At 38.0% G+C, this 27,413-nt stretch overlaps 2 protein-coding genes across 3 annotated transcripts; one reads left to right on the top strand and one right to left on the bottom strand.

Annotated features, from left to right (window-relative positions):
• The first annotated feature begins 377 nt into the window (after positions 1-377).
• On the top strand, positions 378-8,146 carry dhodh (dihydroorotate dehydrogenase). 2 transcript variants are annotated; one of them, XM_026320620.1, is made up of 9 exons: positions 378-506; positions 1,463-1,675; positions 2,157-2,356; positions 3,282-3,364; positions 3,788-3,975; positions 5,614-5,727; positions 6,641-6,794; positions 6,888-7,047; positions 7,510-8,145. In XM_026320620.1, the coding sequence occupies exons 1-9, from the start codon at positions 489-491 to the stop codon at positions 7,568-7,570; spliced, it is 1,191 nt and encodes a 396-aa protein (XP_026176405.1). In that variant the 5' UTR covers positions 378-488; the 3' UTR covers positions 7,571-8,145. The 2 variants fall into 2 exon arrangements, with proteins under 2 accessions (XP_026176405.1, XP_026176406.1); XM_026320621.1 differs by having other exon boundaries at positions 401-506; positions 1,466-1,675; positions 7,510-8,146.
• Positions 8,147-21,244: 13,098 nt separating this feature from the next.
• LOC113138045 (trace amine-associated receptor 13c) lies at positions 21,245-27,409 on the bottom strand. The gene is made up of 3 exons (XM_026320170.1): positions 26,985-27,409; positions 22,863-23,207; positions 21,245-22,612 (listed from the first exon to the last, which is right to left on the bottom strand). The coding sequence occupies exons 2-3, from the start codon at positions 23,131-23,133 to the stop codon at positions 21,720-21,722; spliced, it is 1,164 nt and encodes a 387-aa protein (XP_026175955.1). The 5' UTR covers positions 23,134-23,207; positions 26,985-27,409; the 3' UTR covers positions 21,245-21,719.
• Positions 27,410-27,413: the final 4 nt, after the last annotated feature.

Raw genomic sequence — 27,413 nt, 5'->3', positions numbered from 1 at the left:
AGAGGACAAAGTTGAAGGGGATTTGAACATTCTCTCCATTCATTTCTATGGGCCAAAAAAATTGAAAAAAGCTGAATATCTTAAAAAAATATGAAAGATATCAAAAAGCTGAATACAAGCACCCATGTCGTTAAAAAGCTGAACGTTTTGATACCTGAACGGTCTTTCTAGCACAAAGTATGCGGAAGGAGTTAGCGACCGAAAAACATACGGAATAATAATAAAGATTAGGATAACAATAGTTAAAATAGTTAAAAAATAATAAAGAGAAAAAACGAAGAACATATCTTGGGATTGCTGCTTTGCACAGCAATCCCAACAATTATACTAATCTGTTTGAAAGGCCAACATCTCCACCTCCATTCAGTCGCAGGGTGGAAATATCGCGAGAGTAAGGGGCGGAAGTCGAGACAACGTGTGTTTGTGTGGTATGTTAGTGCACACATTCAACGTTAACTCCCCTTTGATGCAATGACAGAGCTGCGTCCATGGCGGGACGTCTGAAGGTAATTTCAGAGCCAGTCTTCTATCTTTTGTGTTGCAGCTTCAGGTCACTTCTCGCGTCGCTTCGGAAATCGACGCTGGTTCTGTTCCGCAGGTTCTTGCCTGCAGTGATGTTGCAGCAGGAAACTGTGACTTTGCTAACCACTGTCTTTGCATATTAATATTTCTCACCAGAGAAACACACGCAGACGCAAATGCTGTCTGAAAATAACTTTTTTGTTCTTTTGCCTCGCTTTGTGATCTTTTTGGGTCAATTCATGGTTGTTAGTCCAGGAGACTCACCTGTAAAATGACCTGATCAGTAAGTTAAACGCTTCACACCAAGGTGCTCGCTGAGACAGTAAAGAAGATGAACAGTGAAACTCGGCTCACATATGAAAACAAACATATCTGTCTGCTAATCAGTTGAATTCATGTTGCTTTATAAACTGCACCAGGTTGTAACAGTCAGTTAATGGAGCAGAGAATTTGTGTAGCAGTTAAAGAGCCAGATGTTGTGTTTTCAGCTGGTTCCTCTGCTGTCTGTTAATGCTGAATGTGTCCTAGAGTGAACTTCATATACATTGTAAAGGTATACTTTGATAACATCAGCATCTCATTAACCTGAAACAGGCACAGTCAGACTTGCTTTTTCCACAGCAGATATTTTACCTTGTCATAACAGGAAAAGCAACAGGTTTGATTAATATCTGCAATATGTGATGTGTCAGTTTCAGGGTCCTATTAACATTTCTGGTATTCAAGCATGCATAATGTGATGTGTGATGGTCGTGCAGTTTGTTTTTCCCTGTGCACTGCAACACATCCTTTCTGGATATTAACCTGATTACACAAACTGTGTACTGTGATCAGGTTATGGGGGAAACTGGATAAGTGCAAACAATATGAATGCTTTTATTTAACTATTACCATAGTAATCAATGATTTTATGTATTTCATTTTCATGTTCTGTCAACAGCAGCAGTTGAAAGATGCAGTGAAGGTCATCGGCTCAGGTGGTCTTCTGTTTGCTTCCTACCTCACTGTGGCTGGAGATGAGCGTTTCTATGCCAACCAACTCATGCCCTTGCTGCAAAGGCTTGTGGGAGCAGAGACGGCACATGTGTTGGCAGTGAAGATTATAGGTCTGGGTCTGGTTCCCCTGAACCGCTATCAGGACCCTGCATCGTTGGTAAGTTTGCCTTATGCTCACTGGTGTGGTTGTTTTACACAGCATGGAACAGGTGGTCAAAGGGTCACTTAAATACATTGGGCTAAAAAATACATGGTATTTGGTTTTTAGGGGTTTAGTGTTTAATTGGTGTAGTGTTTTAGGGTTTTAGAGGCCTGTAAATAACTGCCAACAATTTGTTTTAGTGCTGGTAAAGGCCTGAAGATAGAGGACACCTGAACAAACACGTGAGGTCTTTTCCAATATGAGTCCACCCTTTTTTTGTCAAGCTATCTAACCCTGAATTCTGGAAGAGTAAGACAGAATTCTGTAAGACTTCTCTCCGTGCGCACGTGATTAAACCTGAGATGATTCATCACACTTGTGTTTGTTCTTGAGAATAACCTAAGTGAAATTTCTACAACACTGGACTGGGAGCTTTTTCAGTGATCCTAGACACTGTGGCATTGTAAGCTTTGATTGCTGTTATATGTCTCCATAGGCAGTGAATGTCCTGGGATTAAAGTTCAAAAACCCTGTTGGAATTGCAGCTGGCTTCGATAAACATGTGGAGGCTGTAGACGGCTTGTACAAAATGGGTTTTGGCTTTGTTGAAGTGGGCACAATCACTCCCACGCCTCAGGAGGGGAACCCTAAACCACGTGTGTTTCGGCTCACTGCAGATCATGCAATTATTAACAGGTACATTTTGGTAAATTGTCATTTTCTTAGGTACGCTTACATAGAGTTGCAAAAGAAGTCATGGAACTATTTGCAATGACCTGGTAGTGTGCATAAATTGGTGATGAGATGTGATCTGGTCTTCACCAAAGTCACAAATATCCACAAACACAATATTTCCAAGCTGATAAAACAGAAACAGTCAAGATATTTCATGTCTTTATTTAACACACCCATTAAACATATAAAGTAATGGTGAAAAAAGTAATGGCAACCATGTTTCAATAACTGGTAGCAAGAGCCTCAAGCAAGCAGTATTTGTAGCTGTGAATAAAACCTGCACGGCATTCTACAGCATTTGTATTGGGTTTAATTCTGGCCTCTGACTGGGCCACTCTAAAAGGCAGATTTTGTGTCTCTGAATTCTGTATCAGAATGATTGTGAATTTTAGGGTCATTGCCTTGTTGCATTACATAAAAATGTAAAGAAAACAGCATTAAAACAAAAGAAATAAGAAATTGCATGGTGTCTCGAAAAAAGTCTTTTTTCTGTTTAGGAGGGTTTCAGAAAAACAGTTTGTATGTTTTAATGAGAAATCATTCATTATAGTGTTATGAAATCATTTTCTTATGAGGATTCAGCTTTACAAACATGTACTAATGGATGAAGATTAGGCATGTGAAGAAATGAATGTCAGCTTTGTTTGCTGATGTGTCTGATGGATTGAAACCTTTCTGCATTAGGCTCCTGATAGATAGATACATACAAGCTTACAACTCTCTGTTGCTATTGTGGGGGAGCTCTCAGTAACATTTGCAGTGTAGTATTTTGTTTTTTAACTCTTTTAAGCATGTTGTTTATGATACGCAGAGAATTATTTTTTCCTGATTAGTAAAAGTATAAATAAAATGCATTGTTTGTGTGTGTGTGCATGTGTGTGTACAGATATGGATTCAACAGCTGTGGTTTGGCAGAAGCAAAGCAGAGGCTGAAGGCCCGGGAAGAAACACAGCAACAGCAAAGCAAAGGTTAGCAGGCACTCCTTAAGTTTAACTAATCCAGCTTAAAATTCCCAGTGCACTGTGTTCATTTTTCAGCCTTACTTAAAAAAATATCTAAGTATCTTTCATTTCTTAACTACAAGAAGTAGTACATTTCTCCTGTTTTGTCTTTTGTGCATTATTTATGTGATAGGGAAGCCAAGTGGTAAATAGGTTATGTGGTTAAATGCATGGTTCAGTTGAGTTCTGCTTTGTGCTATTTTAGTGATCTTGACCTCTCCTTGTCTCATGTTGTATTGTGCTCGATCCATACCAGCTCATAGCCCATTTAGCGCATCAGCAGCCTTTGCCCCCACTGAGTCATGTGTGTGATGCAGCTGGTGTTTGTGTTTGACTGAACTTTCCAGTTTGTGTGTGTGTCTGTATGCATGCACGTGTCTGTGTTTATAGCTGGCCTTCCCCTGGGCATCAACCTGGGGAAGAACAAGCTGTCCCAGGATGCAAGGGCAGATTACTTGGAGGGGGTGAGAGTGCTGGGCCCACTGGCAGACTACCTGGTGGTCAATGTCAGCAGTCCTAATACTCCAGGTCTCCGGGATCTGCAGGGGAAGGCTGAACTCCGCCAACTTCTACATACGGTAGGGCTGTCTGCATGTTTCCAACAGCGACACGGAAATAAGCACAATTAAAATCCACCTGGCTTTATTGCTAAGCCTGTCCACCCAAAAAAGTAGTCAAACATGCATATTAATTATAAAGGAGTGGATGTCATTGTCGCATATGGAAAATCTTAAGTTCATAAACTTTCTTTGTAAAATATCAGAAAACGGTGAAAAATGTGTATTCAAGTTGCAGAAAAGTTGTCATTGTTGCTTGAAAGATCACCTACATGACACTGTAACAGAAAAAAATATTTTTTAAATAACTCCCACACCTGAACCCTGAACATTCTGATGTGCTCATTCATTAACCCTGTCCTTTCTCAGGTTTCCATTTGTTTTATTTACTTCTCACTGAGAAGCTGTGCTGTAGCTGCAGAGGTTGTAGAAGTAGAAACATTACACTTAAAGTAATTTAAATTCTACTTCAGCATTCACTGAATATTGTTTCCAAAGTCTTTACTTCATATAAATATTTAAACCAGGGATCTGGGTTTTTGCAGTTGTTTGACTTTGGAGCAGTTAAGCTGGTCCTCTCTCTTTGTTTACAACAATGTCTTTTTTTCCCAGCTTTATTGACGTGTAACACATAATACATAACATTTGTTTAAAACATTGTTGAATTGTATATTGCAGTCTTTTTTTCTTTGTCAGTGTCTGTGGGGCCAGAGAGGCCAAAAAGAATGCGAATGACAGATTCATAAATGGATTTGTTTGTTCTTGAAGCTTAAAGTAAATTGAAGCTATATCAAAAACATAACTGGATGCCTGAACCCATCCCTACTAGAGAGACAGGAGTCATTGTCACTGCTTTCCATGTCAACCACTGAAAAAATGTTTTGGGTCATATGAAACATGAGCTGTTAAGTGCCATGGATGGTTTTATATTTTTTTTCAATTCTGATGGCTGCCATCACTGAAAATGGATGAAACACATTGCTGTGGAAAGTCAGGGGCAAAGAGTGAGAGACACTTGCCTGTGAGAGGGATGGGAGTGTCTGTGGTCTTGGGTAACTGCAGAGGCACACAGATATGTTCAGAGAGCTGGCAGTTAAGCTGTGTGCAGTTAGTTGGTATTTGCTCAGGAATAAAGCTGCAGTCGCTCACAGCCCACCAGTGAGGAAAAACAGCAGCGACCTAAAATATGAGTGAGGACAGTGTTAATGAATTAATTACATGAATGAATGGGGACAAGTCAAGTCTTACACCCATTCAGCACAGTAGAGTCTCTGAGTTGGCTCTATACTGCTAAGTGAAGTGAAAACTGGGCATATGTTTTTGTCTAAATTAGCCACTAAAACTATTTAAAAGCATCCAGTAAAGGATTTGGATTAGATAACTGCATTCAGATTTGCTCAAATGCAATCAAACCTTAGTCTTAGATCCATGCCAGGATTTGAAAGCATTTTTGAGCCTGACCACAATGTTCAGTTAAGCTCAGCAGCTCTTTTGTGTTTTTGTTGTTGAGTCTTATCATCCATCAATGTGGAAACAGATTTTTTTTAACCATAAGGCTTTAGATTTTGCAGCACAGTACATGGTCTTTGTGTCTAGTTTCCAGTAGTGGTGGCTCCCTCTGCTCCCTGATGTACTCACATTCTCATCTAATCTGCTCAGGTGTTGAAGGAGCGCAATTCCCTGCAGGGAGAACGCAGACCTCCAGTCCTGGTGAAGATTGCTTCTGACCTCACTGCTCAGGACAAACAAGACATTGCTGATGTTATCACAGAGGTTGGAACTTACTTGTTGTCAAATTCCTTGTGCTTTTAATTTGATTTCCATGGTTGTTTTTTAATTAATCTTGTTGCCATGTTTTATTTCTGCTGTCTTTTATGCCAAATAGATGGGTATGTCCTGGTTTAAATCAAGATAACATTTTGCATGCGAGATGTTGAATTATTTCCTAGAAGGATAAATGTTTTTTTTTATTTTTTTTATTTCCCTCTAATCTGGCTAAAAAAAACACCAGGAAATATTATTTTTAATCTTGAAATATAGTTGTCATAGGTACAGTCTTGAACCTGTAGTCTTTTAATTGCTATTCTTTTACCTCTTCTCAGGAATACAGGAAAAAAAATATACAAAGCAGAAAGTTCAGGTCTGTGTCTCAAGTGATAGCACTCAAGGCACCAATGTCACATGCTCATATGCAAACAGTGCACGCCATTTGCAAGGCTGCAACCACCTTCTTGTTGAAATGACAGTTCTGGTCAGATAAATGCGCCTGTACAGCACTATTCAACTTTAAGATCACTACAAAAATTCCCCCTCTTAGAACTTTGTACAATATCTTTACAAGGTTCATCAAACTCCTCCTTGCTTCAGCAGGTTTGTACTTAAATTTAGCATAGAAGTTTTTAAATAAATAAAATAATCACATATTTTTTTTTTAGTGATATGACATGGAAAATTAGTGTTTTGGATTTGGCTTCATATTTGTCCTCCTTTGTGTTCTCATAACAACATCACTTCTTAAAGACAGTGTTTTTGTGCTCACTGGAGCGAGGAGAGGAGAAACCTTAATAGAAGAGATGTTAAGGAGGGAAAAGAAATATGTATGCTGTTAAACTAATTTGATTTTACTGTGTGTGTGTGTGACTTTGTGTCCTCACTCACCTCTGTTTGTGTGTCCTGTGTTTGCAAGCTGGGGGTGGATGGCTTAATGGTGTCTAACACTACGATATCCAGGCCAGAGAGCCTTAAGGATCCACATAAGTGTGAGGCTGGTGGGCTAAGTGGCCAGCCTCTCAAAGAACTCTCTACCAGTACAGTCAGAGAGATGTACAGCCTCACCAAAGGTACTTAACTCTTCTTCACGACTGACTGTTCATCCCTGACGACATCCGTGTCAGGACAGTGCATGTACTTACTTCATGTTAACTTCACTGTAGGTAAAGTGCCAATAATTGGAATTGGTGGAGTGGCCAGTGGGCAGGATGCTATGGATAAGATCCGTGCTGGTGCTTCATTGGTTCAGCTGTACACTGCACTGACCTACCAGGGTCCACCAATAGTGACAAAGATAAAACGAGAGCTGGAACAACTTCTTAAGTGAGTATGAAAATTTGGATCTTATTTGAAATAACATTTAATTGGCCAGTTTAATTGCTGAATTGAAAATCTTACAACCCAACTGCATTTTTAAAACATCTAACTGGGCTAGAAACACCAGCAGTCAGACAATTATTTAGAAGACAAATGAAGATGACTGGTAAAATTCTTACTAAAACTATAATCCTACCTTGTGTACAAAGCAGTTTCTAGTTCTCTTGTTGTTGTGTTTAACATCTTTATGGTAATATTGAAATGTACCCAGATCTCAGCAATTACTTTGATACATTATTCTTTAAACTGGTTAAAAAGATGGAAAGAAATATGTAAATAAGATTAAAATGCAACTTATCATGGTAAAAAGTTGTCACTTTTCATTTTTCTGGGCCAATTCAAGCAGTAATATATCTTCTTATTCTCAACCCTGATATTTCTGATATATTCCCTTGTCTATTTTCACAGGGAGCAAGGTTTCAGCAACATATCTGAGGCAGTTGGAGCAGATCACAAGGTCGACTCCTAAGTGGCTGAAACAGTACATGCCAACGCAGATGCTCAGGGCTTTGGTTGCCAACTCCTTCACTCTGGCAACATGGTTTTTATCTTTAAATTAAGGAAATGTTGAGTATTTATGATAGTGAGGTCTGAAACTTTGTTACAGTGTCAGATTAGTTCAGTGCATATTAACACCAAGATACTTTTTAGAAACTTGGTCCCTTGAAGTTTAAACCCTAAAGTACATTTTTACAAATGTCCCCGAACTATTTTCTCATGTTAAAACAAATAATCTGACATAATTTTCTATGGAAAAATTAGCAAAACAGTTTGGGATGAATTTTATGCACATTACATATGCATACATAGATATTGCCATTGCATTATTCGCTGCCCATCTAAAATTAGATCTTACTTTTAAATGAATGAACACTGAAGATCTTACTGCACAAAAGATTCTGCACAGAAATAAACATGAAATCTACTGTGCTTACTCATCGCCGAAGAATAATTTTTTTCTGTCTTATCCACTTTCTAATTCCTGAAAGATGTTGTGTAGATGATCCTGTGAGATAATGTTGTCAGGTTCTACATAATGTGTTTCATGTCTAAGAAAAAGAAAATAAAAGCAATAATGGAAAAAAACATGTCTTTGGAGACATTACATTCACACTGCTTATTTGTATGATCCGTATGGCTCTAATAATGTGCCTATTTTGAATCTGAATGTACATGTACAATGTACAGTTTCTTCATTTAAGCAGACTCAGCTTTGTGTGTGTAGAGAACAGCATGTATTCAGGAGAATGCTTCACACTGATTGGTAAATATAAAGGTACAAAATAAAAATGAGGTTATATAGTGCGAGGAGCTATATTTTTTATTTTTAGCAGTTCAATTTTCTACAGTCATCCTGAAGAGAACAGGAGCTAGTCATCTGTTCCTTTCCAATCATCTGTAGCAGCAACAAACACGGTGGAGAGATTTTTTTTAGATGTGAAAGAACTAAGATTTTCTGTGTTTCCTGGAGAAAAATCCTGAAGTCCTCTCCCTGTCAGCTGAAGCCCACTCACCTCTGTTCATATTAGCTGCAGGCATTGTGATGTCATGGCCCCTCCACTTGTTCAGCCTGCTGCTTGTGTTTTTAATACAGAGTTTTTTCTTCACTCATTGACACATTGAGATGCCTTTCTAGCCTATCACAACACCTCCTGCTTAATCCCAGAATAGATGGCAGTTATTAGAGAGTTTCAGTGAAGGCAGCAGCATGGTGAGGAGCAGCTGTGAGCTGCCAAGCATCTCCTTCTCCTGAGGCCAAGTCCGCACTGGCCTTTATCCCATGTGTGGTGGAGAGGCGAGGCCTGACTTGCAAACAAGTAAAACTTTAAAACTGGAGGCCACTTAAATCTTCAGTTTCCTCATATAGTAATGAGGACAGCTGCAAGGCAGCACATATCTGTCCTTCAGAAGGTATTTGTGCCATTCTTTGATTGAATTTGAAAGATGAGGAAAGTCAGGGCTGGTTCGAATGTCATCTTCAGTGACAAGTATTCAGATGTTTACAATTTCTTCTAGTGTTTTCACATTTATTATTCACAAGAACCATGATGAAAGCTTTGCAGTTCAGGCATAGTTTTCTATCATATGCAGTGGTGTGATTAACCAATGTACTAATAAACTGTTACCTTTCTAGAGGAGATGGTTTGGTAAAACACTTGAAGCCAATGAAAAGCAGGGGATTAATCCTTGACTGAGTGCAGGAGGAGAAAAACAAAGGAAAAAAAACAGCAGTGAATGAATATAATGCTTCCGCCTTTGTAAGCCCTGTATGCAAAGCCAACCAACATAATGCTGATGCAAAAGAACGGATAAGGAAAAGGAGACGTACTGCGATGATATGGCTCACATTACTTTTTTTTTTTTTTTTTGCTGTGGTTTAAATCTACTTTTATCATTTATGTCCAATTAGTTTTCAAAACTTATTTTAGTTCATAAAAACTGATATGTGGTAATAAAATTGTAATAATACACATAGCGAGTTCCATCCATTACCTATACCTGCTTATTCCTAATTAGGGTGCTAGGGATCTATCCCAGCTCTCTTTGGATGAAAGGCAGGGGTACACCCTGGACAGGTCACCAGTCCATCACAGGGCCACATAGAGACAGACAACCTTACACACTCACACTCACTCCTATGGGCAATTTAGAGTCACCAATCAACCTGACATACATGTTTTTGGACTGTGGGAGGAAACCAGAATACCTGGAAAAACCTACGCAAGCACAGGGAGAACATACAAACTCCACACAGAAAAGCAGTTGGTGGGTGAGATATAATTTTTCATATGCCAATGTAATAAAACACATTTTGCAAATATGTGTACACATGTGATTTAGAGATAGTTTCATTGCTTTTCTCATGATTTCTTTGCCATGAAAAGAACTTTTCTCAAGCTTTTCTACATTTTACTGTTGTATTGGTGATACATTTTTATTGTAGGCTGGTCTGAAAGATTATTCATTTATAACCTTTTTATCTTATTAGATTTAAATACTGAAAAGTAAATTTTTTTACATAACTCTACAGATATATTGAAATGGAAATTTTATCATGTCTTTATTTATATAAGAAAGCAAATGCAAAACTCAGGTCATTGTAGAGCTATGGCAGTGTATACAACACTTTCACTGTTGGGAGATCAGCAGACCTAATCATTTGCATATGAATAAATATGAGATTACCTGATCCTTTTATACTTATAAAGATGAAAACCCTACACAAAAACACTTAAAATAGTCTGACATTTCTTAAGAGGCATTTCATGAGGCAGGGACTGTGGAGCTTGATAAAAGCTAAGAACAACTCATTCCCATTTAACATAATTTCTCCTGTGAAGCTTATTGATGGCAGCATTATTTTATGGGGGAGACTTGTCTAACCCAATGTCACAGTAAGAACCCAGCAGAAGCAAGTGCTAAGGCTTTGACTTAAATCTTACTGAAAACCAGTTACCAGCTGTTACCTTTCTAGAGCAGATGGCTTGGTAAAACACTTACAACCAATAAAAAAGCAGGGGATTAATCCTTGACTGAGTGCAGGAGGAGGAAGACAAAGGAAAAAACAGCAGTGAATGAATATAATGATTCTGCCTTTGTAATCCCTGTATGCAAAGCCAACCAACACAACACTGACACAACTAAGTGTCTTATCAGAAAGTGAAGGTCAGAACAGACTGACCTTAGGAAGAGACAAGAGGTAACAGGCCCTACTCAACAGTGTTTTTGACTTACATTAAAGTAAAGTGGGTTAACAAACTTGAGGGTAACATTTTAATTTCTCTAACAACAGTTAAATGATATTGCAAAGGAGAAGTCAAGTTTGGCATTACCAAAGAATGTTTTGTTTTTTAATCTCAGTGGTTAAAACTATTTATTGTTCTCAACAACTGCTGAGAAATGTTTTGATTCTGACTGCTAAATACAGTTATTTCCCGATTATTTTGACGTAATATTTTAAATGTGCATTAACTAATTTCTTTTCAGCCGCTAGAGGGTGTATTGAGATTTACACCATGAGCCGCTCCTAACCACGCTTTGCATTTTCCACCTTTCTGTTAAAGTGAGCCACTCCTTCCAGCACCAACCCTAATTCTTAAGAGGGTAAATTTGTACTGATGTGATATGTCGATGCTTTCACACCTGACTTGGTTTGGTGTAAGGAAAGGGCAGCTAATTGTTGGTCCAGTTGCAAGGTCCTGGATGACCTGTTAGTGATTCTGTCTGTAGACCAGATCTTTATTGGTCTGGCTACTTCAGGCAACAATCACACACTCAACATTTTCAGGTTTTTACAGCTACGTACACTTTGCCCACTGAAGTTCAAAGTTTTCTGTTTGTATAGATCGATACTGTTTGTATGTAAGCATCCTTATTTCATAACTCAATGTGTTTGTGTCTGTCAGTACATGTGCTGCTTCTGACCATCTGTTTGTGTTTATGCATTCCAGGGTGATCAACCATGAAACTGAGGCTGGCTGTGGAAGCTCTTACTGCCTCAGTCTAATCCATCGGTAACATTGATCTCATTTGTGGCATCTTGCAGATGTGTGCCAAACTGAAAAACTTTTTTAGCGTAGTAATTTAATTGCATATTACATAACTACATATTGTGGTAAAATTTGGTTGGGTGTAGAAAATCTTCTCAGATTCATAGGTTCAAGAAGCCACAACCACATTGTCCACATTTTTAATCTCAGGCAAAACCATTTTAACAATCCTCACACAAATTTCATCAAATTTATTTTAATTATCCTCAAAATGTTTATTTATTGTTTTGGGGTTTTGTTTTTATATTTCATACCTTTTTTATGTGCTTTTCATATAATTGGTTGCCCAATTCTTAGAGGAAACATCCTGAGTGCTTTCTAGTTTATTTGTAAGTTGGTTATGCTCAAAAAGCTAACAAAACATAGGCTCTAATAGTGTTAAGACTTGGAAAAACACAGCATATTGACTTAACGGCTATGTGTGTTTCTCATTCAGGCTCTGGTGACAGTGTTTGTGATGTACTCTAAGGATGGAAGGATAAACATCATGTATGATGACTGGATTCAGTGGGTGTAGATGTGTATTTTTGCTGCCAGTATGCCTGACATAGGTTTTTACATTATTAAATAGCCAGTAATGGAAACATAGACAATGGCTACTTGATTTCAGGATGTTAAACTTCTCAAGTGTACAACCAACATTCCATAACAAATGGAATGTTGGTTTCATATGGTTGTGTCACATGTCAGAAAGTGCCCTGGCACCTGTTGTGATAGGCAGCATGTCACTCTCTCTGCCTGTGACCCCCCCACTGGTATGTCCTTTTCAATATTCCAACTTGGGTTCATACATCTCAGTTTTTATATACAGCCCATTGTAACAAATACACTTTGAAATACCTTTGGCATCTCATACAGACACACACCGTGCTAAAACATGTTAACACAAATTTAACTTTGTAGATTCTGTGCCTAAGCCTAACCATGTAGTTTTTGTTCCTTTAGCATTTCATACTGATGCCAAAGGATACTTCATTTGAGAATGTATTGCTATAACATATACCATCAGCATATTGCAGATACACTCATACTCTGTATATTGGCTGGTAATTTCATATGTCTCTTCAAACAAACTACTTGAGTCACCTTGCTGTAAAAGCCCCAAAGGTACTCGCTTTGCCTTCTTAAGACCAGTAATGTATCAAATTAGCCCTTTAAACTTTATTTCTTATGCACAAGAAAAGTAAAATGTCTGTCTTCCTTCACCTTATTATAGCCTGTAATCAAACATAACTTATGGATGCCTCTGTGATGCCCTTCCTTCTCTTGAGAATTAAATATCTCTGTTTGTTCTGCACATCAGGTATTGTAAAAGCCTTATGGTTAGTGAAACATGATGTTTGCATTTGTGTTTAGATGGAATCTAGTTGTTGTAATCTTCCTTTCCATCATGACAATCATTTTAGGCATCGTAAAAACAGCATACACAAACCCAGTTAATCCCAGCAACCTGAGAGTCAGACTAGCACACTGTAAATACACACACTTTTACAAATATTTTCATGCTTTGAGTAGCTGTGAGTGACAATTCTGTATATGTTTTCTTTGCACATTGCAAAATGTGTTTCTCTCTTCTGTGCTGAAGAGTGGAAAAAACAGTGAGAAGGTGAGCCCTGTGATACTTTACATCACAGGCAAGCAGATGTGTTTTTAACAGCTACTCAAATATGTGCATTGACGCCATTAAGAATTTCAAATACCCTGAGATTATGTGTACTGAACACTGTGACCATATATCAATGTAAAGCTTCATCAGCTCCTGCGGGCGACAGGCACTCATGGATGGAACAGCTGATACCACTTCTGCAAAGGATGAATTTACATAAAACCATGCAAGACTCCTCCTCATTAGTGGCACTCAATTAGTGGCACTCAATTAGTGGCACTCAATCTTCCACAACACCACTGACGAAATGAATTTTAAAATTGCATAATGATACAGTATAATTTAGGTACATCATCGTTGACTAATAGTGTTACTGTATTTGAAGGCAGGGCCTCAACAGATCATGTCAAAATCTGAAAAAAGACTGAAACATGTCAGTAAAAAGTAAGGCAGGTGTCGACCCCATGTGATTATGTAACTCCAAGTGCTACAGGTGCTGTCTGAGGTGTTTGTCTGTTGTAAGGAAGAGGAATGACAGCTGAGAACCTGTCAGGTCAGGCCAACCAAATAGGCATAAATGCTCTTTGTAAATCCAGATGGTGATATAATGTTATTTGAATGTTTCTGTGAAGTAATTCTGGCAAGAAATTAAGATGGTAGAAGTGAATAGATAATATAGGTGGAACAACTTTCTATATGTTTTTAATAACATGATTTTTAAGTTATTTTTTAATAATGCGGGAATAATGTCTAATGTTTAAATAAAATTATATCATTACTATTATTGCATTAATACTACAGCGATTTGCAGTTACTGCACTGAATGATGTGCCTGCAATATTATCTGAAATATTCACAATCATTTTGAAAAGAATCCTTAAGGATTTATGGTGTTTATATAAACATTAGTTCACATTTCCATACTTCCTACATCAGCATTGCATCTGCTTCAAATATTCGACTCTGAGTCCGTTTACTATACAAGGACACAATGTTTATGCATCCTCACATTGTTGGAAATCATTTGACAGCACGCTGTCATGTGGTGTACTGATCCTCTTACAGATGAAGTTTTTCACTGGATTGACCAAACCTTATTAGCAAATATACTGAAACTGAACACCCTCTTTGTCTTTCATACATCACTGCAAAAGCTGAGTGTCAGGAAGATTACCAGGTTCCCCTGCTTGGGGACTACAGTGCAGACATGTTGCAAGCACTGGAAAAAATGTTTTTTTATTCCATATTAAAGGTTTTCTTTTTTAATTTAGAGAGGTTTTAAGGATTTTTACTATGCATGGAACAGGAAACATTCCTATATGCCAATTTAAGGTCCAGTGTTGTGTGATTTGTTAGAAAACACTATATCTGACTGGTTGCATATGGAAAAAATGAAAATAGACACTGCAATCATTTAACTGTAGAGAAAGCCTCAGTGTATTTTGAGATGTAAACTAGCTTCAGTGCTGTATGTCTGTAGTGTGAGTGCAGAACACAGCCCTGCAGATGGCTGTTATAAAAGCTCCAGAAACCTCTGGCTATAGGAAGTCACAGGTGTGATTGAGGCAGACAGAGCCCTAAACGACATATCACGCTGCCAAAACTGATTAGCACTGATGGGAGAGTGTGTATACATACAAAACACAAAAGGCAGGCAATCAATCCATCAATATAAATATTGTTAGAGGATCTATTTTCCATAAATATTCTACATTTTAATATAGCTTATTTTTTGGACCTTTTATTTCACAGTACAAAAAAATAATATTTCTCAAAGTGACTTTTAAACTGTAACAGTGATTACATTTACATGACAGTAAACTATTTATTAAACATTTGTGTAATGTTTAAAAATGATAGTATGAGTGAGTGAAATAAAGTGTTGCCATCAATGTGTGTATCTGAATAATTAATAATAATTTAATCTTAATTAAAGATTAAATGACAAGAAACAACTGTAAGAAACTAAAACACTATGAAGTCCAGTAGGAAAGGTTGATGTATATGTGACACACTGCTCAAATTCACAGAAATATTATACCCCAAAAGCATCACAGGAAGTACAGTTTTTGTGCAAATTTGCAAAGCTCCCACTTCACATGTTGCCAACATATTATGACTTCACTGCTTTTACTCTTATTCGCTCTTACATTGAGGTTGTATATAATTTCAGATTCTTGTAAAGTAAGTGAACGCCCATCCTCAAACTTCAAAAGGGGACTTTAGCTGTCATTAGCACAAGAGAAATAACCATCATTCAGCCCTGAGAACATTTGCATGACAGGCCTATTAATTTTGCTTTACCATTCACTGAATACCTACACTCAGGGGACAGGTAGACTTAGCAAAAACTCATATGGCTATAACAATGAATTCTCCTTCATTATGGTCATGACATAATAAAAAAGTTGCTGAATGAATTCTGTCAAAGATATAAAAAACATTTGAAGGATTATTGAGACTTTACACTAAATCTGAATCTTAAAGATAGCTGCTCAGTATTTTTATGGCAGTGTTTGCATCCACCATCATCCATCATCTATGCCCACTTATTCCTATTTTGGTTCACAGGGATCTGCTGGAACCTATCCCAGCTCTCTTTGGGTGAAAGGCAGGGGTACACCCTGGACAGGTCACCAGTCCATCACAGGGCCACATAGAGACAAACAACCTCACACACTCACACTCACTCCTATGGGCAATTTAGAGTCACCAATCAACCTGACATCCATGTTTTTGGACTGTGGGAGGAAACCAGAGTACCTGGAGAAAACCTACGCAAGAGCAGGGAGAACATACAAACTCCACACAGAAAGGTCACTGCTGGGTTTCAAACCCACCAACCTTCTAGCAGTGAGGCAACAGATCTAACTACTCATCAACTGTACTGCCCATTTATTAGTTTTAACTTGACAGACTGACAACACATCTTAAAACTTTAAAAACATTCCTATTCCATTTCTTTCACTGGAACACTGATTATTCCCAGAGCAATATCTGTTGGTATAATACCAACTTCTTCCAACACATTAAAATCCAGTGATAAATATTGCAAAGCCTCCTCTCTGCTGCTACTCTGCTGAGGACCACTCGACTTAAGTGCAATAGTGAGTTTATTGTGGAGATGTTTGATGGACTATGCAGGTGTGTGTATTTATAGGTGCCAACATCAGTGGGGACTCTTGGTGAACCTGACAACAGACCAACAGTCTGTACTTGACTGAGTCTCAGTGTGCTGGGCAGGTGGATTCACTAGGGCCACACTGTGATTATGGCTGAATAATCTAGCTGACACGTCTGTGAGGTGTAGGACTAAACAACACGGACAGATGGGGATGGAGTGCTCTTTTCTGTGCTCTGTGCTCCTGCTCTTTTCTGGAAAGTTGAAACATCTTATGAAGGTAGTGAGAGATGCCCTCCATAGGCAGTCAATTTCAAACTTCAGTCGCATTTTCCAGTTATCACTACACTTCATGGACAGCACTTCAGCAATAAAATGAGCCAGAAATTTAAAGATGGCAATGACAACTCTTTTTTTTAACAGATTAAACAAATTTGATATGACATATTCATTTCTGAACTTTAGAGATGCTGGTAGGTTCATTTCTTTTTTTTTAAATTCTTATTTATTTATTTATGGACAGTGCCATACTTGCTATCCTAAGCCAAATCACTGACTGCTGAATGTATTGTTGTTTTGTAAGTGAATGAGTGAATTTTTCACAGTATCCCCAGACATTTAAATGATTCTGACTAACAAATAACCATCTACCCTGTTTTCCGTGTGCTGGCTAAATAGTCTTTAGTGGCTGTGTATAGCTCAGGTATAGACCAGGTTTGTTTCTACCAAGTGATACTCTGTTCAGTGATTCCACATTAATACAATAATAATCCCTTGTTTTCTTACACAGAAATGATCATACGGATGACAGAGATTGCAAACTTTCTCACAGTATTCAAACATTGCTTTAAATTCATTCATTTTCTAGTCGAGTCGAGTAGGGATGGCATGACGAAGATGAAAAGATGCTGCATTCCCAGATGTTCAGTGTCATTTTATTTAGATTTTTTTTTTGACTCTTGCAAACCCAGAGTGGACCTGACTTGTAGGGAAAATACAGCACTGTTTCCAAACAGACCACCCTGCCACCCCTCTTAGCCATCTCTGCCTTTGCCCTTTCCTCTGCTGAGCCAAAAACAGGCAGCAGCCACAGGTGGTTTCTGTGCTTTATTGGGTCTGACACACATCTCTTGCCTTAAGAGCTTAGAGAGACAATTAAAAATTCATTAGGGCAATGAAATGAGAGAGGATAGAAAAAGCAGGCCAGACAACAATTCATAACCTTGCTGAGCCTCCAAAGTACTCTGACCTATCATCTACGATGATTCTTGCCAACGGCATTACTGTGCTTTTGTGTCTCTGTGGTTGTTTTGTAGTGTAACTATAGACATACAGAATGTCCAATATAGAAAGCAAGGCAGCCCTGCTTTTATCCTTAAAATCACACTATTCTCTATACAAAAAGACTAAGGTTGAATGATGTGGTTCAAACACACTATCCCCAGGCATTTCAATGATCCTGACTAACAGAAAACCATCTACCCTGTTTTGTGTGTAGTGGCAAATTAGTCTTTAGTGTCTGTCTATAGCTCAGGTATAAGGGACTGAGTTTGTGTTTTCACAGCTGGATTCATCCTACTCTGCAAAACACCTTTGATCAGATTCCCACAGATGTTTTCAGTCATGCTCTTATAGGTTACAACCCAGTGTTCTCCACACAACAGGGCTTTGGCACTGAGAATGAAAAGTGTCTATAAAGTGGTTGTGTGAGTGGCTAATTGGTTTTCTGCTTTATACCTATGAAATAAAAAATACTATTATCACTTTTTCCCTGGGCCCCTGTGATAGAATGGTGACCTGTGCGGGGTGTAGCACTCCTCTTGCCCAGTATCAGCTGTGATTGGCTTCAACAGGGGAAAACAAAGAGTGAAGAAGAGAGAAAGCTTGCTTATAGCTTGTGAGGTAGTGTACTTTCATAAAAACCTTTCATGACAATGTTGATTTAAAACATAAATTAGCTAGCATTATGTAGTTGATCTGTTAATGCATATTTTCTTTTGCAAAATAATATTATATAAACATTTTATAGAATATATGGTTAACGCAAGGCCTAATATATATATATATATAATATTATAATATAATATATAGTATATTTTAACGCCAGCCTTTGTTTAAGCTAATTTAGCTTAAAGAAACACAGATCCAAGGGTCAGTGTAACAGGATATATCTTGCATATATCTATGACTCTGTAAACTACCACAGCAGTTACATATTAAAACCTTTTGGCAAGTGAACAATGCTGTGTGTCTTATTGCAAAGAGGAGGCAGCGCTGTCAGCCAATATGACTCATAGGACTGTTACATTATCAGTATAATTTCAGGCCGTTGAGAAATATGCAGAAATAAGTGGTAGATAAATCCATACAAAGATCCATGATTTATTCTCTATCTTTCATTGTCTCTCCTCTGCTCTCAGTCTTATTCAGCGGCTCTCTCACATCAGCAGACAATTGTCCGATCATTTATTTCATGGTGGGAATAGAGGTGGAGGACACTTACCACATCACAGCTGACAGTGGCTGTCAGCCTCTCACCCCTTCCCATCTTGCTTTTTAATGTTTTCTTGAGTAATTGTAAAATACAAGCTCTTTCCTTATTGCTGCAAATACACACTCCTCAATTTACAGTTTGGGTCACTAGGTTTCATAATCAACTCAGCTGTCTTCATGCTTAAACTGTACTATTTTAGATGAGACCTTTCTTACTTAAACAATATCAGGAAATCCCCTCATGCTGGATGTCCAGGTATCCTGTGGTTGTTACTGTAGCTTGTTCTCCAGATTACATAACGTGACAAATTTGATCCTGGTCATATTAAGATGATAATATTACTTAATAGAGAAATGCTCAAGTAGTTTTACATCCAAATGTTGATGGAGTTAAAAATTTTACATCTTACAAATTTTTACATTTTACCAAAAATTGAGTTTTAGAACCAATTACTTCCAGGATTTATTGCCTAGCAACTGCTCCTGGTTGTGAAGTGTAAAGTAATTTCTGCACTTCAGATTTTGTACAGATAAAAAAAAAAAAACAAGTTTCAGAGGTGAATTTTCATAGCTTTGCACAGAGCCTGGTTAACTGTTTCCCACCCATTTACCAGTCTTTACTGGCTGGTCTGGGCGAAAGAGCAGGATCACACCCGCCCAACCACCCTCACATACTCATTGACACAACATCACTGTCTCCCCTCTGTCCACCATCAAAAAGCTGTTCATTAATACGTTTAACTGGTAAAGAGACAAATTAATGTTTATAATGATTGTGCTCAAACAGAGGAACCCGATGTCCCCTTCCCAAGGTCATCATCATGTACTTAGAGTTCAACAGATGAGAAGAGTCAGATAAGAATTTGAACCTTAGGTTTTGAAACCCACTGGTAATGCCATAGCACAGAATAGACTCTATGGTAGCTCTGTAAAGCATTAACAGAGTACTCCTACCGACACTAAAAAGTCTCCAAAAAAAAAAAAATAAAGTCGCTGGTCTACCACATCTGGTCTAGGACCTATAACCATTTCTTCTGTTTTTTGTACATTGATACATGAATGATGTTCCTCACCCAAGGCTGCAAACGTTTCCACCTCAACCTTGTAACTGCTGATGCTGGAATATAGTTGAATTGTGTCATTTGTACCACATTTTGTTAAGCAAGCAAATTGATATTGAATTAGGGATCGTTCCATCTCCCACTGCAATCCACTTGTCATAATTCTCTCCAAATGTTTCAATAGGTTGGAAGTTAGAGCCACTGGTAAATAATTGTTATTAAACTGAGGGCAGGACTTTTTAGGAACTGGAATTATAATGGACTTTTTCCAAAGTTTTGGTACTGTAAGTGTGTTTATAGGAAGCTGAAAAAGTCGATGCCAGGCTGGTGTAAGCTCCTCTGCTAATGATCTTGTGAGACTTTGTTGATATTGATATTTATATAATGAGTTAAAAAATTCCTTCAATGGGCACTTCATCGTAAAATGAGCAAAAGCTTTTTGACTTTAACTTACATGACAATTAAACCATAGGAAAGTTTGATTTAGATCCACACAATAAATCTGGAAACAATTCAGAGCAACTAATAGTAAGGAAAACATCTTTATTATACTTCTTACTTTTATATTTTGTGGTGATATAGCTGCTGAATTGTTTCTATATTAAAAGGTTTGTCAGTTATGACATAATACTTAAAATACAACAGTTTATCAATAATGAAAATATAAAAACATTTTTAACATACATTTTAACGTACAGACACACACACATATATATACACACACCACACACACACACACACACACATAATTATGTGTGCATATATATATATATATATATATATACATATATATATATATATATGCCCATATAGATAGATATTATATAAGCATGTATTATGTATGTATTATGTTGACACAATTGTCACAATACAAAAATAAACAACATGTACAGCTGACACACCAACAAGATCATTTTAATTCATCAATACATTATACCCTGAAATAATAATCTAGCACAGCATAGTGGTCTTTCATTGTCATGCTTTTACATCTTTACATCAGATCTCTGTGGTTAGCATCTCATTTTTTTAGTCCATGCCAATTTGATAAATACACTCATTATTTTATTCACATTGGTTTAGACAATATAAATATAAAAATAAAACATGCAGAATGATCTCATGCACAATGCAAATGGCTCTTGTAGAAACTGATAAAGTGCATTTCTGATGCTTTGAAATTATCATCATAGACTGAACTTAAATGATCAAAAACAAATACGTAACACGTCAGAATCAGTGGTATAATTCAGTGATGTTTCCTTAACCAAAACATTTGTCATCTGCATTATTCCAAAGACAAGGCAAAAACACAAACAAGATCCTTTTTAAAATTAATGATTACAAACCTAGCAGTGATGTGTGGTTATTGTGGTTGTCAGTGCAACTGAAGATTATAGGTTTTGGTTACTGAAGTTCCTGAAAGACCTTTAAAAATCATTAAAGCTTCAGAAAAGGAGGTTTAATAGTAGAGACAAGCAGACCAGAGTGCAGGTTGTGGCAGTGGAGTGACTAGAAAGATTGGCAGTTTAAGATAATAGGTCTTTCCATACAGACCTACAGTATGTGTGTTTGATCCAATCCTAAAAGTGGTTCTATTATGCACAGCATAGAAAAGGTATTTTCCCCCAAATGTGGATGGAGTTGGAAACTTCCATTAGATCAATTTATCATTACACCATTTTTACCAAAACTGTAACAATTTGTCTTGGTCAGGATCAGTAACTTCTCTTGCAGCTCTTATTCCTGGAGCACAGCCACAAAACATAAGCTTGTTACTGAATGAATTAATGTATCCCACAGGTCTTCTCACCATGGGGAGGGTGGGGGAACTGGTCTCGCTGAAAGAGGAGGGTCACACCTTTCCTGAAGCGGTGGTCCCTTACACTGTAGATAATAACATTACAGCAACTGTTTGCTGTCAGGATCCAGAAGGCAAAAAAGGAAAAATTACACCAGGAATACCCCACCACATTCCCAAGCACAAAGACTGCAATAGGTGAGAAGGATGCTGTGAAGGCAAATGTAAGTATGCCAATTGTCTTGGCAGCTTTAATGTCTGAAAAAGATGGCCTGTGAAGGCACCCTCCTGCTCCATCACTCAGACTCCCTTCTGATAGCAGTTTGCGTTTTCGGGAGTACCGTCGGATGCTAGTGAAGGAAACAATGTTAATCGCTAATGTACCTCCAAGCAGTGTGAAGTCAAATGCTGGGAACAACAGCAAAATGTTGGCATCAGGTGGCAGTTGTCTCCCAAACAGCAATGGGGTGTAGTTACACATCCGACTGCATTCATTATACTCCAAAGTGAAGCTACTGCTGAAAATGAGGGGTGCGAGAGCCAGCAGGAAGCTTGCAGACCAAGAGAGCAGGATGAGGAGAAGAGTTCGTCTCCGGGTCACCAAAGCATCCTTGTGGAGTGGCCACAGGATGGCCACGCTTCGCTCCAAGGTCATGAGGAAGATGGTGTTGATGGAGACAAAAGTGCATCCAGCGAACACAGGGCCAATCAGCATGCAGGGTTGCCAAGGACTCACTAGGGGAGAGGAGGAGGCCGGGGAAGTAGAACTACCCCGGAACCAAATGGGTGGAGCGCTGTTAACCATCAGAGAGATTTCAGTGTAGACTGAGAAAGGGACAACAAGGACACCGACCATCATGTCTGCTATGGCCAGAGACACTGTCAGAGAGAGACAACAACAAGAAAATAGCTAAAGGGATGTATTCTTGTTTTCTTGTCAACACACTTCTAGTTCTTTTTAATAAAAATGGCACCACAGAAAAAGAAATGATTATAATAGCAATCTTTCAAAGCAGTAAACAACTACCACCATGGAAAACAGGAACATATCAACACCGATTCACACTTGGAAGGGTGAATTTTAATGATTTTCTCAAATGAAAACAAAATGAGTCTTCACAACATTCACCTTTCAAGTATCCCTGTGGTGTTCTTGACTGCCTTGTTTGCACAAAGACAGTAAGTGTGACAACATTTCCAACCACGATGGCAAATGCCAGGCTGACCATAAATGCCACTGCCAAGGTACGATTGAGAAACCCACAGCAACAGAGGGTACAGAGAGGAGCCAGTGATTGTCCTGACCCAGCTCCTGCAGTCAGGTTAAATGGACCATCTGTGGTTGCCAGTAGAACTGCTGTACTCCAAGGAACACTGATGTTGGGAAGCAGAGCAGTCATGGCTCTGGTTTAACCTTGTTAGGAATCAGTTGATTGGCTGCTCAGGAAACCATATCCTGGCCAGAGAAACTATCCTGTTGAAAAATGTGAATGCACATAGTTAAATCATACGTACAATCTAGAGAAATGTAGCAAACAGCACAGCATGCCATTCATTTTCTAATAGGTTCAGTCACAGTATTCTGGCACATTACCTCTCATAAAACACAAGTCAGTCTGTATCATCATACTAACTGTGTGAAGCACAAACAAAAATATATAGCCAGTCTCATGACCCAGTGATCTTTACACTGCATTGCCCATTTCAGTAAATATAGAGTATACAGTATACTGACTATACAGTAAATGTAATACTAGAGTCCTAAAGTTATAACTTTCACATGGACAAACTTGACATATAAAACCAAATCCATTATCACCAGATTTTAATTTTTCAGAAACAGAATGTCATTGCAATGTACATCATCAAACTTTACCTTTACACTATTTTAAGGTGTAAGGTGTAAGTAACTGTTTTTGAAGGTTAAACCTATAATAACAGATTTTTGGGGCATCCAAGATAAAGACTGGTCAACAGGAGAATGCCGCATGACTCAAGAGTATTGTTGCTATGGTTACACATATGGGAATTATTTAATAAACATTTAAATTTTTTGGTATGCTGTAAATAAGTGTAATCTTAGGGTTCACAGAATCATCCTCTATCATTCTGCTTGGTAGAAATCAAATTGTGAGAAAATCCATCTGCCTTTGTGCTTCCAGCTACATGTGGGTATTCACTTCATAACTGTGACAGTAACAGCCTGCTCAAATGCAGCTACAATGATGAAACTGTATGACTCAAGCTGATCAAGGCCAAGATTAACAATATGGTATTGTGAGTGTTAACACTATCAAAAAATATTATGAACACCAGAAATTCTGAGCGATCATGGGAGGGGAAGATGAGACATTTTGATGCCATAGTTTGTCCTTTCACCTTGCTTTTGTTTGTTTCAGAGTGGATTATATTATCTATGAATCATTCACCAGATAGAAAATAGAGTTAATTAAAATGTACAGTATAAATGGTGATTTCAAAAGATATCCTGAAAATAATGAAACAAATGTCTAATTGTGCGTGTTTAACACCACTCGGTGGTACCTGCTTTAAACAAATCTTTTCAAACTAATCCGTTATTATTCATCGTGGACAGAAATAATGTAATTCTCCCAAAGTGTAAGTCACACTGAATTTTAAAATATGTCCATAATAGGTTCAGAGTGAACTGAACTATAACTCTAAGGTGCATGAATTTTGATGCAAACTGCAGAAATCAGGTGCTGAAGCTTTCAACCATTGTTGCTTCATGTGATGCAACCAAAAACATTATGCACCCTCCGGGGGAAGCATGTCTCCCAATTTAAAAATATAGTCATTGTTTTATTTTCACTATATGAAAGCTTGAAGGTGCTTTTAATAAGATTTTCCACACTATCGGACAAATCAAGTTAAAATTAAAGAGACAGTGTTGCCAATTTGACCTGTTAGTCAGCTAACACTAGAGGCTGACTTTGTTTAGTTTGTCATAACCTGTCACCTCTAGTTCTCGATGAGGAGAGGAGAGGCAAAGAGTGATAATGAGCAGTTTAGGGTGTTAGCCTACTGTCGTGTTAGTGGCTATAGACGACAGGGATGAAAGTCGGAGGATCTTCGTCTTGTAATCACAGATGTTTGCGCCACATTAAGATTTACAAAAAACAAAAACTCACTGTGGTTCGGGAGGAGGAGTCAGTTATTAAAATGTGCAGTCTTGGAAGTATGAATATTTCTACATAATTTGTGCAAAGCATAGATGGCAAGCAGTGTAGGGAGGAACACAATACAAAAGTAACGCAAACATATTACTAATACATTTTTTGTATCTGTTACAATCTCAGTAATTTTAACCCAAAAGTAAGTAGTGACTTTACCGACACCACGAGACAGTCCAGCAGCCGTGAAGAAAATTACAATAGTATGTCTATTAGCTTTTCAATGGCTGAGATGAACTATAAATTTGAGATGTTTCTTGGAATCCATCTAATACTGTAGTTGTCAAGATATTTCACTGTAAACCACAAATGTGTCTATTGTCTGTGTTAGAATAAAACTCAGGATCCCCAAAATTATTGTGGTTGACACTGTAGATATCTGTACCAAATAGAACCATCCATCCTGCTGTTAAGCTAATCCAGTCTGAAATGGTGGATTGCAGTTTTTAGCCAGGAGCATATTTGATCACATGCGCACAAATCAACTTTATAGTCAACCCGGTCCTTTAATGATGCCGACAGTTTGTCACTCTCTAGCAACTGTTGTGCTGCAATGGCTGCGTTGTGGTTTATGTTGTTGTCCATGCATGAAGTGGCTTTTCTTTGACAGGGCTGTGTCCCTGAGTGACAGGTCAGCCATGTGTAGGAAGAGACTGTCAGGGCTCGGTCAGGGTCTCAGGCCGATGCACAGAAGGGTCATGTGCAGTAATGACAGGCAGGCTGGCTCAGAGCCACCTGAGGCCGACTGGCACAACACATGAGCGGAAAGACAACTGTCTCTTTGCATCTTGGCCTGTCATTCTGTCTGTGTTTGTATCCTTTATGTTTAACAAATAAATGCACTAGCAAAACATTCATGCACACAAACACTTAACCAATGTTACTTTTGTTATTTTTATCTTTCCCCGTGTTAGTGTGTCGCTTAACACCAGGGGAATAGTTTTGCTTTTGTTTATATTTAAGGGGCTTTTTTTTTCTAGCTATGCTTCTGCATCCAAACAATAACTCTCTAGCTTTTAAATTGATTGTACTTTTACTGACTAATTAATATCAATTTATTAGTAATACCTTTTAGTACAAATCTTTTACCCAACAACTTTAGATGTAGATTTTAAAAAAAAAAGATCTAACAAACATTTTAATGGGTAAGTATTTTATTGATACCATGAATGTAATAAATAATTCCACAGTAACTGCAGGCTGTGATGAAAACAGATCAATGAACTGGTCCCTGAAAATGTATTAGGTAGGCAAGTATCTATGTTTCTTCATTTGTGTGCTATGTGCATGTGGTCTCTTCATCTCATCAGTGGTGTCAGGCTAAATTACACACCCACTTCACTCGGTCAGCAGCTACAACCAGAAACCAATCAGGAATCCTGTTATCAGTTTCACTCTCACATTTGTAAATACTTTTTAATGGATTTCTGGCTTTGAAATTAGAATTTGAAAGATTGTTTAGAGGTTGAATTTTCTTTTAATAGATATTTTGTCATATTTTGTCATGGAGCCATTGTATTCAAGCTGTTCTTTAAAAACGTGGGTCAGTTACACAAACAAAAGACTAAAATCTTAAATAGTCTGATATTAATGACGTTGGTGCTGTTGCTTTACGAAAATTCTTGATAAGGTTAATTTCTTAAAAACGATGATTAAAACAATGATTGTCTGTGTGTCACATATGAGCTATCTAGTGTTCGTGTGCATAGAGAGGAAACATGAAAAAAAAATTACTAAATTCTAAATAATGTTTTCTCATTATCATTTGAAATATGGTGATGACATACGGTGCTGTATTTAGTCAGGTTTTCTCAGGACTACTGGAAAAAATAGTCAACATAAAGCAGTAATATTGAAACCATTCACTCTGATAATTAACATTATTTCTCCCTGTTTGGGATGTTACATATTGCAAATTAATATGTGAGCACAGTCACACATCCATTTGATCAAACTGAAGTTCAGATAAATGTAGAAATGTCTGCTTGTGTGGTATGTTTAGACCACACTTACACTCAGAAACACAGAGATAAATAAATCAGGTGGGCTGATCTTACCATCATTTCCACTGTTATGGGTCATCGAGCAGTTGTGCAGACAAAGGCTGTTAACAGAGAAGCACTCCAGGATTAGTAAAATCCAGTTAGAAAATCCTCCAGTGAAGAAGAAAGTGGATCTGTAGTCCTCTCATCATTCATTCTCCTGAGAACCACACATTAAGCGCAAAGCCCCTCACACACTCCAGCTCTCTGTCCCTGTGATTCAGCCTCTCACCGCTCCCTCCTCCTCCTCCTCCTCACTCTCTTTTCATGGAACGCTCAACCTCCAGTCCCCACTTCACTGCTCACCCTCCGCTTGCCTTCCTTCGCTGTCTACATAGATTGCAGTCCTTATCACATGCACACGTGCCTCCCCTAGAGCTTCAAGGTAAAGTCCACAGCGGAGTTGTCATTCTTTACTGCACATTCAAATTCTGATGTGCCTTC

The sequence above is a fragment of the Mastacembelus armatus genome, chromosome 3, assembly GCF_900324485.2.
Source record: "Mastacembelus armatus chromosome 3, fMasArm1.2, whole genome shotgun sequence".
NCBI classification, from domain to species: Eukaryota; Metazoa; Chordata; class Actinopteri; order Synbranchiformes; family Mastacembelidae; genus Mastacembelus; species Mastacembelus armatus.
Note: the sequence above shows the minus strand (reverse complement) of the source record. Positions and strands in the feature narration are given on the sequence as shown.